This window comes from Sciurus vulgaris (genome assembly GCF_902686455.1).
Source record: "Sciurus vulgaris genome assembly, chromosome: 2".
Taxonomy (NCBI): Eukaryota; Metazoa; Chordata; class Mammalia; order Rodentia; family Sciuridae; genus Sciurus; species Sciurus vulgaris.
In genome coordinates this window covers 14,551,934-14,565,208 of record NC_136462.1, presented here as the reverse complement: position 1 = coordinate 14,565,208, position 13,275 = coordinate 14,551,934, and the positions used below count along the sequence as shown (strand labels likewise).

General features: G+C 56.5%; 1 protein-coding gene across 3 annotated transcripts in view; it reads right to left on the bottom strand.

Moving 5' to 3' along the window:
* Positions 1-11,225: 11,225 nt before the first annotated feature.
* CCDC88C (coiled-coil domain containing 88C) overlaps positions 11,226-13,275 on the bottom strand; it is a 153,257-nt gene continuing 151,207 nt past the window's right edge. For all 3 annotated transcript variants that reach the window (XM_079129536.1, XM_079129535.1, XM_079129539.1), the window contains one exon: positions 11,226-12,557. In XM_079129536.1, coding sequence (XP_078985662.1) covers positions 11,559-12,557 — 999 coding nt within the window. In that variant the 3' untranslated portion in view covers positions 11,226-11,558. The remainder of the gene's footprint in view (positions 12,558-13,275) is intronic.

Sequence of the window (13,275 nt, the reverse complement as noted above, 5' to 3'; positions counted from 1 at the left end):
GCAGCCCCTCTGGTGGCGCAGGGCGGTTGACTTATCCTCTAGGTGAGTCTCTGGGTAGAGCTGGTACCCATGCACCAGAGGGCAGAAAGTCCCCTGGCAGGGTGAAGCAGAGGGAGCTAGAGGGAGCAGGAGCGGGCAGGGGAGGCAGAACAACAGAGAGGAAAGGAGGTTTTGCTTTTCCTGCTGGGCGCCAGCCAGCCAGCTCCCAAACAGGGACTTTCAGAAGTTGGATCGACCTTCTCTTCTGATCCCCATTTCAAAATCTCCTTCTTACAGAATTGTCACAAGTGGAGTTTTTTTGGAGTAACTATTCATGCCTGAAAATATCCATCTGCTTTTTTAAAAAAGTGCCACACTGACTGTAGTTAACAGCTTGGCTTGGAAAATCGGTGTCTGAATTTGAACCCCAGCTCCGCTACTGACTGGAAGGAAGACCTTGGGACCAGCCCCTTAGCCTCTAAGTGCCCATTTCCTTGTCGGTGAAATGGAGACACTACTTGAAAAGGGGGCTCAGGCGATTGTGTGAGTTAAATTAGGTAAAGTCCTTAGCTCAATGCCCGGCACACACTAGGGTTCAGTGGGTGCTAGCTGCTATTGCTATTGTTATTTTTCTTCTTATATACCCCTTCCTGGGCCTAGAGAAGGGAAATTACGGCCCAGGCTCTTGGAATGCTGACTTGAAATGCTGCACTAATAACCATCTTGGAGGTCTTGAACACTTACTGTGGCCTTGGTGTTTATGCGTGACCTCCTTGCATCCCAGCCACGAGCAGTTTTATTCTCCCCATTTCACAGATCAGGACACTGAGGTTCTGTGAATTCCCTAAGGTCACTCAGTTCCCAAGTGACAGAGCCAGGACTCATAATGGATTCTGACCCTGAAGCTGCTTCTTGCACTTTTTATGTTCTGCCTGGTCCTGTCCCTCTAGGAGAAAGAGGGGTGTTTAAAGCCCATTGTCAGCTGTCAGATTCAGGGTTCTGACTCTCAGGGGTCCCAAACTGTGGAAACGACAAAGTAAACCTTGCAGATCTACCACACTGCACGGTTCCTGGGGTTCCGTGCTTGCCAAAATCTACAGGATGGCGGCCCCTCGAGATGGCGCAGTGTGGTGGTACTTGGTGGCCTGTTTCCCTGCCTCCCTTTCTCTACTCTAAGATCTCTGTTTACAGAGGCCCAAATGCAACCAGCACCTTACACTGCCTAAGGACTCTTAATACAAGCTCCCTTCTGATCCATGCTTCACTTGCAGAGACAGAACAGCATGACCCTTATTTCCAGTTACTTAAAGATATGGAACTGGCTACTGGAAACACGCTCGGCACTTCTGACCAGGCTGTCCCTATGAAAATGATAGATTTGGAAGGGCGAGGAAATACATCGTCCTTCTTTTGGCTGGGCTTCGCTCTGGTTCTTGGTGTCAAGACATCCACGGGTCCTTGACAGGAGCAGCAGAAGTCATTGCTTTGTAAATGAAACCTGGCACCCATGGTCTTTATAAACAACAAACGGCTCACTGAGTCAGAAGGAAGCATGTACTCCAGAACCTTCCTGGGCCTAGAGAAAGGAAAATTACGGCCCAGGCTCTTGGAATGCTGATTTGAAATGCTGCACTAATAACCATCTTTCTCGCCCACAGAAATCCTCCTGGACTCTGGGCCGGATTCCAGAGACATGGTCAGAAATTCTCCACTCCTGGCATGAATGACGTTCACATCCATTTTGTTTCCCGTCTCCTGTGGGGTTTTTGTCTTGGCATTTTACTAAAGGTGGAACCTGGGGACAGCTCCCTCACTGCATGTTCCGGGTGTCAACTCCGTGACACCCTGCAGAGTCCAGAAAATGGCAGCCACAGGAATGTTTGAAAGAGGCTTTTGCCCCAGGCCAGGATTGTGCTGTCTACTTTTTATTCGCCCAACATCCGCTAGGCTCCCTGCGCTCTGGCTGACATGGGTCAGTAGTGGCACTCGCCGGAGCTCAGATGGGAGGAGAGCAGGGACCCAAGAGGAGTAAGCCCCTCTGCCAGGGTGACTTTGGGTTGGCTGCCGCCCTTTGCGAAGGTGTCAGCTCCCTCTGAGTCCCTCTCCCCTACACCTCTCTCCCTTCCTTCTGCAGACCTGGGGGGCTGGCCCTCCACGTTGGCCCTGTTCATGCGTAAAGCCCCTGCTTCCTGCCACGACTGACAGACACGCTGCCACGACTGACAGACACAGAAGCGTGCATTAGATGCCCCTGTGCACAAACCCACATCCTGCAGGAACGAGTGAGGACTTGAGAACGTGCACAGATTCTCTACCTTAAAAAATGACTGTTTTTCCAGTCCGTTCTTCCAATTAGCACAGCTGGCCCGCCTCAGAGGAAATCTCTTCTTTATCCTCCAAACACTAGAATGAGTCCCTACTTCCTCCCGGCCTCCAGCACCAGCTCATGTGTCCCTGCTCAGCCCAGGCCTCCTCTTGCTGGTCACCCCTGGTCACTGTGAGCTTCCTAGGATAGAGCACCCCACTGCTCACACGGGGGGAGGGGACAGCTTTCCTTCTGAGAATCAGCCTTGCTGAGTCAGGTCCCTTCCGGGACAGTTTCAGGCAGCAGGAGGCTGGCTGTTCTGAGAATAATCATTTCTGGCATTAACCGCACTCCAGCAGGCTCTGGCCTGAGCTGATTAATCGGACGACCTGGCCAACACCACAAGTTGTTTCTGTTCTCACTCAGGTAATCTGAGGGCTCTCAGACAGACTGTGACTAATGGGGACACCCGAAGGCAGGCAAACTCCACAGTCTGTGGGGACGATGGCTCAGGCCCAGGTGAAGCATGAGCAGGCACATCTGGAGGGCTGGGGAGCCAGTGTCCCATCCTGGCTGGACTTGGCACTCTGAAGGAAGCCTTCAGGCTGAGTTTTCTCAAGCTGTTGGCTTGGGATGAGGTAAGTGCAGGGAAGTTTAGCATCTGAACACCTGGGTTCAGATCCCCAATCTATTGCTTCCTGACTGTGAAAGTTTGTAACTTCCCTGGGTCTCAGTTTCTTCTTCTGTGAAATGGGTTTAATATAAAGATCAGTGTAAGAATCAAGTGTAAAGTACTCTCACTAAATTTGGTTACTTGGAAACCAGGAGCTCCCCCTAACAGGTACAGAAAGGGCAGGTTAGGTAGGAAAGGCCATAAGGGGGCTCTGCTGGCTGAAGTAGGCTGGGCCCGTCTGAGGCTGTTCAACCAGCTTTGGCCAGCCTCTACCTTGATTCTCTGCTTATAGAGAATGGATGAAATCCTGGCTCCTCCACTATTGGCTGTGTGACCTTGGGCACATTACATGACCTTTCTGTGCCTCTGTTTTCTTACTTGTAAAATGGGGGTAACAACAGTACCTCATAGGACTGTTGTACTAGTTGAGTTCATAAGTCCAAAACTCGTAGTGCTACACCTGCCCCAGCACGGGTTCCACACTGTTAAGCCCTTGCTTCCTCATCAGGCACCTGGGAGGCGTGTGAGTTCTGCTTGGTTCAAATGTGCCAGGCTTCTTGACAGCTGAGGAAATGGTGATGGATTTTCTTCAATCTGCTATGTAGATGAGCCTCCGCAGGGCTCCCGACTTTGGCTTGTGGAGGCCGGAGGGGACAGGGATGGACTGGGGGGTATTTGGCAAAGAGGAACTTTAGGGCCAGGAGTCTTCACAGAGAACCACAGAGCCTCCAGCCTTCCAGGATAAGGGCTTAGCTGCCCCATCAGGGTGCGTGCTAGGACAGGGAGAGAGGGCGGAAACGGGGGCGGGCTGGCAGAGCAGTTGTAACCTGGACAGGACCCTGACCTGGAAGCTTGGTGAATTCCCCCCTGGGGTGGGGCCTCAGCCCTTGCTTGGCCTGTGCCCAGGATGTTGGCTGATGACTTGGGAGCCTTCATGGTGCCAGGGTGGCCGTGTCACCTGGAGGCCGGGAAGGCGCTCCCTGGAGCCAAGTTGCAGGGCCCAGATCCCAGCTCTGCTGCCACTTGCAGCTCTTGCCACTCCTCTCAGTGACCCCCCTGGGAAGTGCCAAGGCTCCTTCCTCCCAGGGCGTGTGCTGTGCTTGGGACGATCCTGACCCACAGGAAGGCTCAGTCCATGTCAGCAGCTGACCCCGGCCCAAGTGCTGCCGGATGGCTGTCACAGGCAGAGCAACGACCCCCAAAGACGTCCATGTCCTAATGCCCGGAACCTGTGGCTACGTCCTTTACTGGGCAAAAGGGACGTGGCAAGCGTGGTGACTTAGGGGTTCTGAGGGCGAGGGTCATCCTGGATTATCCTGGGGGACCCAAGGTAAATGAGTGAAAGGAGGCGGCGGAAGAGGAAGCATTTCAGGGCGATGGGTGGGAAAGTCGGACCAGTGGCTGTTGGTGTCAAAGGTGGGCGGAGGCCACGAGCCAGCCAGCAGAGGAGTCTCCCCTAGAGCCCCACAAGGGACCCCAGCCCTGCCGCTCTGAGTTCAGCCCTGTGGGAGCTGTTTCTGCCTCTAGACGTCTCAAGGAAGAAATCTGTGTTGTTTAAGACGCTTCATGGGGCTGGGCTGGGGCTCAGGGGCAGAGCACTAGGCCCTGGGTTCCAACCTCAGCACCACAGGAAAAGAAACAAGATTAAGATACCATGTCCATCTATAGCTAAAAATATTTTTTTTTAAAGGTGGTGCGTTTGTGGTAATTGGCTGTAACGGTGACAGGAAGCGAACACTGTCTTTTGGCCCCCACTCCGCTGCTGCGTTTCTTTCACGGGGCTGGGGCTGGAACCCAGGGCCTCACATGCTGGGCAAGTGCCCAACCCCTGAGCTGCACCCTCAGCTGCATCTCTGCAGGAGGAAGCTAGTGAGCCCCGCCAAGTCCCCCGTATTCATTCAGCACCTGTAGTTTACATGCTGCCTGGTGTCTTTGCCCTCTGGAGACATAGGGACCCCAGACTATGGGGACTGGGTGCCCCAGGCTTGGGCACTGCCAGGGCTGGATGGTTCAGGGACAGGAGAGCTCAGGTGGGCCAGGCCGTTTCAAAAGACCTCCTGGAGAAGCCCTGGACCTTGAAGGATGGAAGGCGTGGGGACTGGACGAGGGGCGGAGGGGGGCAAAGGGAAGCAAGGGAGGGCAGGGAGGTCAGGGCCGAGGAGGCTCGCCCAGATGGTCACCCTCTGTCCTCCTAACACCTGTGCTCAGCCCTGTGGGTGGAGGTCTGAGGCTCAGCTCCTAAGGGGCACACGCAGCTGGCCCGCTGCTGCCACAGGCGGCGCTGCACGGCTCTGCCTGGCTCTGCACGCAGCAGGTGCCGCCTGGGGAGTGATTCCCGTCCCAGTCTGTCTTACACATCCTGTGACCCCAGGGAGAAGGTCTCCACGACGCCCCCGCCCGTCTTGAGCCCCGCGGGCATTCTTGCGGCCTCCCTTTGTGACTCGAGCGGGCCTGGGCGTGTTCTGCAGGCGACGGGCCTGACATTCAGCAGCACTGCTTGGCTCTCCTGGTCTGGGTCTAACTACCTTCCTTTGGTGAACGGGTACTCATTTTGGAGTGGAATTCAATTTCCTTTTAAAAATAATGAGTGTAATAGGAAGAAGAGCGTTTGTTTTATTGTTTTCTTTCCTTGTCCTGATTGGACCTGAGGTCCTGTTGGAAATGAAGAGGCACAAGTCCTCCTGGGTGGTGGGGACCACCCCTCCTTAGCTTCCACCCCCCAGCCACCCACATCTCAGTCCTGGATCAGAGGGACAGCGGCTGAGGGGTGATGTTCCCCGGCAGACGGGTACACAGACCTGGAGTGGGCGGCTGTCTTTAGAATGTGAGGCCCCAGCTCCTCTGTGTCCTCAGGTGGGGACCCCTGGGGTCCATCTGGGATGCACCAAGGGTGCGGGGGAGGGATGCACTCTGCCCACCCAGTCCTTGAGGAGCAGGGGAATCTAAAAATAGTGAGGGCCAGTCCCAAGTGCAAGTTTCTCTTCCCAGAATAGATGTCCTATGATGATCCAGTTTCCAAAGTGAAATATTCCAAGGAAAACATTAGGTACATAACAGAAATGGAACTTGAGTGACTGAGGTTTTAGAACGTGATTTAGAAGGAAAAGCCAGGATTAGGACAGCAGTGACAAGGTTCTGATAACCACTGACTGGAGGGTAAGAGGCAGGGAGGGGCCCCGCCACAAGAGCCCAGAGTACAAAGGCAGGGCTCTGGAAGGGCAGTCAAGGCGGCCTTCTTGGAAGAAGCAATTCTAAACTGAAACCCACAGGAGACTAGGAGGTGGCCCTGGAGTCCTTGCAGTGACTAGAGTACACTGAGCTGTGTGTACAGAGGAGCCCTTGTATCATGGGGGCGCAGCGGAGGGCTGGGTTTTCTCTTTGGTTCGGGGATGTACTGCAGGGTGTCCCTGTTTGATTGGGATCATTGGGGGGGCAGGAAGAAGAGCAGCTTGTCACCCCTGCAGAGTGTCAACTGGCAGGGACCAGTTCCCGCAAGCTACCCCACAACCCACCCAGGACAAAACCCAGCAGAGGGCAGATTTGAATGAATGAACCAAAAAATTAAAATAAATAAATAAATAATGAAATAATAAAATAGAAGATTGATGAGGGATAACTTGAGACCATTAAATGCAAGACTGCACTGGAAGCACCAGCACCCAGGCACTCAGCAACGCTCCCGCCACCCGCCTCCCCAGTCCCTGGGCCAGAGCAGGGTGGCACTTCCCCAGCTGTCCCGGGTGCCATGGGCTGCTCCCCAGCGCAGGACTTCAGCTGGAGCTAGGAGGGTGAGGACATGTCCCGAGGGCTGGACAGTGTGGGACTTCTGAGACCTACCCCCACCCAGGAGGCCTGGGCCTGGGTGCCCTCTGACCTACTGTGCCCCAAACCAAGACCCTCTCGCCACACCTCTGTGTGACAGGTCCCATCGACTTGGATCCGAGAATGACAGGGGCCGACCTCTCAGCCCTCTCCTCCTCGTCCTCCCAAAGGCCTTTCTTTATTCCTGAGACTGGGTTTTGGAATTTTCAGCTGCAGAGGTGAAGGAGCCAGCGATGTCCAAGGTCGGGCATCCTGCCCAAGGTCAGGTGTCCCCTTGCACCAGCCTCCCGCGTCCCTTCCTGCTGAGGTGGCCCTCTGGGAACCGCCAGGCAGGCTCACCTCACCCAGGCAGTGCGGGTTGCTGTCTGAATGCTGTTCCAGCGACCTAAGCGCCTGGCTTTTGGCTGGGGGTGGTCAGGCCTGTGCTGCAGGAGGCTGAGGCTCCACTGGTAGAGGCCGTCCAGACTTCCAGGAAAGCATTCCCCGCCCTGCAATGGCCTGGGGACTGTGTGGCCTCTAGAGGGTTCATGAGGATCACTGTCCTGGTGTTGGGAGCTTGGACAGGCCCAGAGGGTTCTAAGACTGGGAAGTCCATCCCCTGTCCTTTTGCGGTCTCTGAGGGTAGAGATCAGGAACAGGTGGCTGCTTCTGCCAGCTCTCAGACTGGCTAGGCCCAAAGTCCGTGAGCCCTGCCAGGACCCCTCCCTCCCCAGGCACCCAGCCAGTCCTGACAGGACACCCCTCCACCAGACGCTGGCCGACTTCCGGCTGTGGAGACCATCGCCCACTACAGAGTGAGAGGTGACAGGCTTCCTCCTCACGCCACACTGCTTCCTGGGGAAGGGCAAGGAGGGAGGGCAGAGGGAGACAGTGTCCAGACCCAGACGGGCCCAAGTGGCCATTCTGTGTGCCCCGTGTAGGAAGAAGTCTACGCCTCTCATTCAGGGCTCTCCCAGGGCTGCTTGAGGTGGCTGCGCTTGGAGGCGGCCAGCTGTTCTGCTCTGTGCCCCTGCAGGGCCTGCATCACCAGGCACTTCAAATATGGTCCCTTTGTTCCATCCCTACCTGCTGCCACCCTAGGTCAGTCCAGGGTCTGGAGAAATGAGGAAGCCAGCGAACAGCTGCAGCCTGCACACGGACCCTCCCCATGTCGGGTAGGGTCCCCAGCACCCAGTCTGGCTTCTCTGCATGTTCCTCCACTTATCTGATCCTCCCTCTTTGGTCCACCTCTTAGAGGTGGTGTCCCTCATGGTGGGCCAGAGCTGTCCTATTCTGGCTTGTGAGAGCAGACTGATGAATTCCAGGAATTCTGCAAGCCAGTTGTTAAACATGGCCATGACTGAAAATGGACTTAGGTTAACCTGCAATTAAATATTAGAAACAAAGATAATACTCAAAATTCACTACTTCCTAATTATTTTACTAGTACCTACGCCTCGCCTTTGAGATTGTTTATACTTGTATTTGCGTGGAGGTGAGGTCGTACAATGGGGCGTAGCTGCACACCCCTTCCCAGGTTGTGTTTAGTGACTTTGTAATGGCAGTTTGGAATCAGCCATGGTGAGAATATTCACACCACAGAAATGGGCAGATGTTATATCCAGGGCTTGGTTAATGCTTTTGTCTCCAGACTTCAGACAGTGATGGAGAAAAAGTTAAATTCAAAAGTGTGTTGGGTGAACATTATGCTGAGTTCTATTTTAATCTGAGATAAAGCATCTACATGCAAGGCCATCGCAGTGTGAATAGCACAAAAAATTGAGGAAATATTCATTCCACATCCATAAACAAATTCAGCAATGTCATGCATGTCATCAACAAATGAAGGCTGACACGGTCTCTGGTGTGTCCTCTTCATTCACGTTGGAGCTACAGTCACGTCAGATGCGTGTGGAGGTTCACTACAAACATACATGGCAAAATTCATGATCTGGGACACTGCCCTCAGCCCCTGGACCCCAGGGTGCTGCCTGTGGGGACCAGGGTTGATGGTCACAGACAGAACTCAGAAGCAAGCAGGCTGTCAAACATCCTCTGGGAGTTTATTGGGGCAGGTGTGAGGTGGGAGTGGATGAGTTGGGGCTGGACATTTTTGAGGTGCGTTTGGGACACTGGACACACACGGGTTGAGAGTTTCAAAGGAGATGGGGCTGGAGGTGCCCATTTACAGCCTCTGGGAAGAGCTGGTCATCAGAAGTGTGGGTATGCAGGAGCTCATGGGGACAAGGCGTGATGAGCGGGCTGGGTGTGCCCGAGGTGAGCTGCAGAGGCCTGGGTGTGGCTGCTGAGGAAGGGCACACTGATCCAGAAAGGTCACCGGAGGCGAACGGCCCTGAGGAATACCTTGGGACTAGTGACGGGGCCACTGGTGACCTTAGCAGGAGCCCTCTCACTGGTGCACAAGAACGGAAGATGGAAGCTGAGGCAGGGAGCCCAGGGGGGTCGCTTCCTACTTGATGTAGGACTGACGCGGGTTGGGGGACCCCAGGGAAATCTGGACTAGGGCGTCCCTTTCCTTGCTGATTCCCATCCCCTGCCAAGGAAGCTAGGCTGACAGGTTCAGATCAGTCACTGGAGGTTGTGACCTGGGAAGAAAGCGGTTGGCAGGTTCCAGACACATTCCTGGGTCCAGAATGAGACCTGCAGGCATGACAGACTGATTCAAAGAATGAGGGAGAAGGTGGGGGGGTGGCTGAGGAAGCCAGTAGTCAGGTGGGTAGCGACTTCAGGCCCGAGGTTCAGGAGAGGCCAGCTGGAGGCCAACACCTATTGGTGGCCTGTGGGGGTGTGTGGAGGGAAGGGAAGCAGCGGGAGGAGGACCCAGGCCCGGCACAAGCCGTGGACCGAGTGGCAGGAGGAAAGAGTGAGCAGATGAGGGCCCCAAGTGGTGAGCAGGGGAAAGCCATCCGGAAGGGATGGGCCGTGACTGCGTCAAGCAGACTGGCCAGTAGCAAATCCTGCCAAGGCCACCCAGGATGAAGACCGCGAAGTGGCTGAGGCTTGGCCTGCTTGAAGCAGTACAGATGGCAGTCCCCTCCGAGTGGCCAGATAAGGGACAGATGGCAGAGCCCTGGGGCAGCGGATGGGTGGGCAGGCCGGCAGGTAGGAGGCAAGGGATCCTTCCCAAGGCCAGGCTGGCGAAGCAGGAAAGGACCATGAGACTCCAGTGGGCCAGAAAAAGAGTAAAAGCATCTGGTCACCTGTGGACATTTCTGGTGCCTTTTTCCTCCCACCTCCGCCTTCCCCTTTCTGTCCACCCAGCTCACCCGAGGCCCTCAAGGTCTTATTCCAGACCCAGGACCTAGGAGCTGAGCAGCCTCGGGAAGGCCACAGGCACCGCGTCCAGCTGGCTCTGGCCTTCGCTGACACGGGGAGGCCCTGACTGTACAACTGTGCGCTCCCCCCGTCTCTGGTCTGTGGTGTCCCACCGCGAGCTCTAATTCCAATGTCCAGGGCAGCCCCAGGCCCGAGCAGGGAGCCCGACCTCTCACAGCCAGCTGGGATGGGGCCGACGCCACGTGATGAAGAAGCCAGGACTCGCTTCTGCTCCATTCTGCTTTATTACAACCCTGTCCTGCGTTCCAGGTGATGGCTCTTTAACACGCCACCCGAGACATTCCCACAGTGGATCCTGTTAACATTCAAAAGTCTCCTCATTTCTTTCTCAGCACATTAAATCAAAAGGGGGGGAAATCTTAAAAAAAAAAAAGAAAAGAAAAAAAGAAAAAGTCCATAGGTTTAGCCCATCCCAGGAAAAGCACCTTTACAACAGGAAAACTAAACGTGCCAGGAACCCGACCAATACACAAAGCAGCAGGTACGATTCCTGAAAGACAGACTCCCAACAGAACATAAATAGATCCCTAAAGTATAGATATTTCACGGGCGTGTACATATATATTAAGAGAAATTTGGTTTTTACCCCCTCCCCAAAATTATTCAGAAATCAGCATTTCATCCGCGACAGGGACGCTGGGCACTCAGCCATGGCACAAGCCAAGCACCCAGCTCACCGCGCGCGGACCTTCCCGCCGCTACGCTCACTCCTGGGACGGGGCTGGGGCACCTGTGCCCATGGCCCAGGTCCAGCAGATCCAGTGTTTATAGAAAACTGAGCTAGGAAGGCTGGTCCCCAGGGGCCTGAGGGGTCCAGAAGCCAGGTGGAGGAGGGAGCAAATGCCCAGCCCTGCACCCCCGGCCCTGAGGGCCCCCTGGCCCTGGGGTAAAAGGAAGTGCTTGCACCCCAGGGTGGGATGGCAACGCTCCCTCCAGCTGTTAACAGCACTCCCCCTGAGTTCTGCCTGAAGCCCTCTGGGTCTTTGCATTTGGCCAGTCTGGGCTTCTCCCAGGATCCAATGGCTTTAAGGAGGGAGTGGAGCTTCCAGACCCCCAGGCCTGAGAGCCTGCTCTGGGTGTGTGTGTGCGCGCACGCGTGTGTACGCGCACGTGCGCATATATTTTTTAACGGAAGTTGAAGGTTTGCACGTGAGTGTTCCACCAGGGTCCACTCGAGTAGTGTCTGCTCTGGGCCAGTCGGTTCTGTCACTGCTTTCCAAGTGGTCCCCCTCCTAAGCCGGTCTGTTAGAGCCACCAGCAGTTGGAGGCTGTGGAGACAGAAGACGCATCACATGCCTGCGGTCCTCCCCTCGGGGCTTGGCACAGTGTTTGGAATGGCCTGGGAACCCTCCCCCAGCACCGCAGGCAGAGGGGAGAAGAGGCTGCGGAGTCAGACGGCGCCTCGGCAGTCCAAAGCTCGGGAGCCCCCGACCCCAAGACGCGTCACACACAGCCATACTCATACCACACCGTCTGCTGGTCCCCGCCCGGCTCGGGGGACACCGGTGTGCTCCTGGGGCTGCCCCCTCGGCTGAGGTCCTCGGGGCCCCGGCAGGCGTGGGGAGCCGGGTCGGGGGACCTCCCAGGGCTCTTGGCGGGGAGCCCCTCATTGTAGCCCTGCCCTGGAACCCCGTCTCCCTCTGCGCCGCTGAGCCCTGCCCGGACAGGAGCGATGGCAGCCACCTCCCCTGAGTGTGGGGACATTTTGGGCTTGGTCCTGGCAGCTGGGGTGGCAACAGGTGAGAAGTGCTGAGGCTGGGAGCTGCTGCCACTGCCTGTGGCAATGGCTGGCACTGTGGCGGACTGCTGCAGGGGCGCCAGCCTCTCCTCCTTTTGGGGAGCCAGAGAGAAGCGCCTCATGTCCAGTGGCCGGCTGCGGGAGCCTGAGACCTGACAGGGGCCATCGCCCCTTCCAAGCATTGGGGTCCGCTCCCGGGCCAGGCTGTGGGAGCTGGGGGGTGCAGGGCCATGCAGGCTGTGGCTGCCTGTCTCTCTGCCCCCTGAGGCCTCGAGACCCCCTGGCTTCTGATGGGACTCTTGCTTGCAAGCCTCTGGCCCACTGGCCCGAAGAAGGTCAGCGGAGGCCAAACTGAAGGCCCGGCTCAGGGACGCGCTCCGGCTGGCAGCTGAGGTGGAGGGCACCGTGGCTTGCCGGGATCTGCCCAGGGACAGGCTCTGGGGAGGCTGGACCTGCCTGCTGGGGGTACTGGCTGGGGCTTCCGCCTCAGCTGGTCTCAAATTTGGCTTCGTATAATGCCCAGGCTTCAGCTGCTTCCCCTCAGGGGTGCTGATGGCCATCTTGATAGGGGCCACAAGGCTGATGGGCATCTTGGCTCCTTCCTTCCTGGCAGGTGGTCCCGGCAGGCCTCTGATGGCCATGAAATTATTGGCTGTCCGGAAGTAGTCACTCAGCAGGACATCATCCGGGCAACTGGGAGTGTCCTGCAGAGAAGAAAGGAATGGAGAGGTGAGATGAGGGCATCTGGGTCCTCAGAGCCAGGATGTGCTCTGGAGTCCACTCAGCAGGAATGAGGTTCCCACTCAGGCTGGGCTTCTTTAGGACAGACTCCCAGAGGGCCCAGGAGGGTCGGGCAACGGGGGAAATCAGTGGGCAAAGAACCCCAGCGGGGCTTCAGGCAGCCCTCAACCTTACAGATAGAAAACTGAGCCAGAGGGCAAGATGACTTCCGCACCAAGCCAGGCCACTTTGTTGTGCCGAGAGCCCGTGTTCCAACCTGTCTCCTCTCCCTGCCCTGCAGAAGAGGCGCCGGGGGTGGGGAGGCGTGCAAAATTCCCTGTCACTCCAACAGGCCCAGGAATGTCATGGTCATGGAAAGAAACAAGACGAGAGCCTGAAAAGTCAGAGCCCCCACTGCCACCCAGATGGTTCCCCTGGGCTGAGAAAGGAAGACCAAGGGACAGCAGGAGGCCAGAGAGGTCAGGAGCCCGGACGGGCTGGTGAGGCTGCCCCAGCAGGAAAGTGCCCAGGACAGTCCACTCTGAAGGCTGCCTGTTACCCGCTGCCCTGGCACAGCAGCTGCACCCAGGCTCTGCCTCCCCAGTCCAGGGAGCAGGTGTCCCTTGCCACCACTTAGCAGGCAGAGCCACTGGAGGCAGAGGCCTGTGACCCTGGATCACTGCAGCCTGTGGCCAGCTCCTC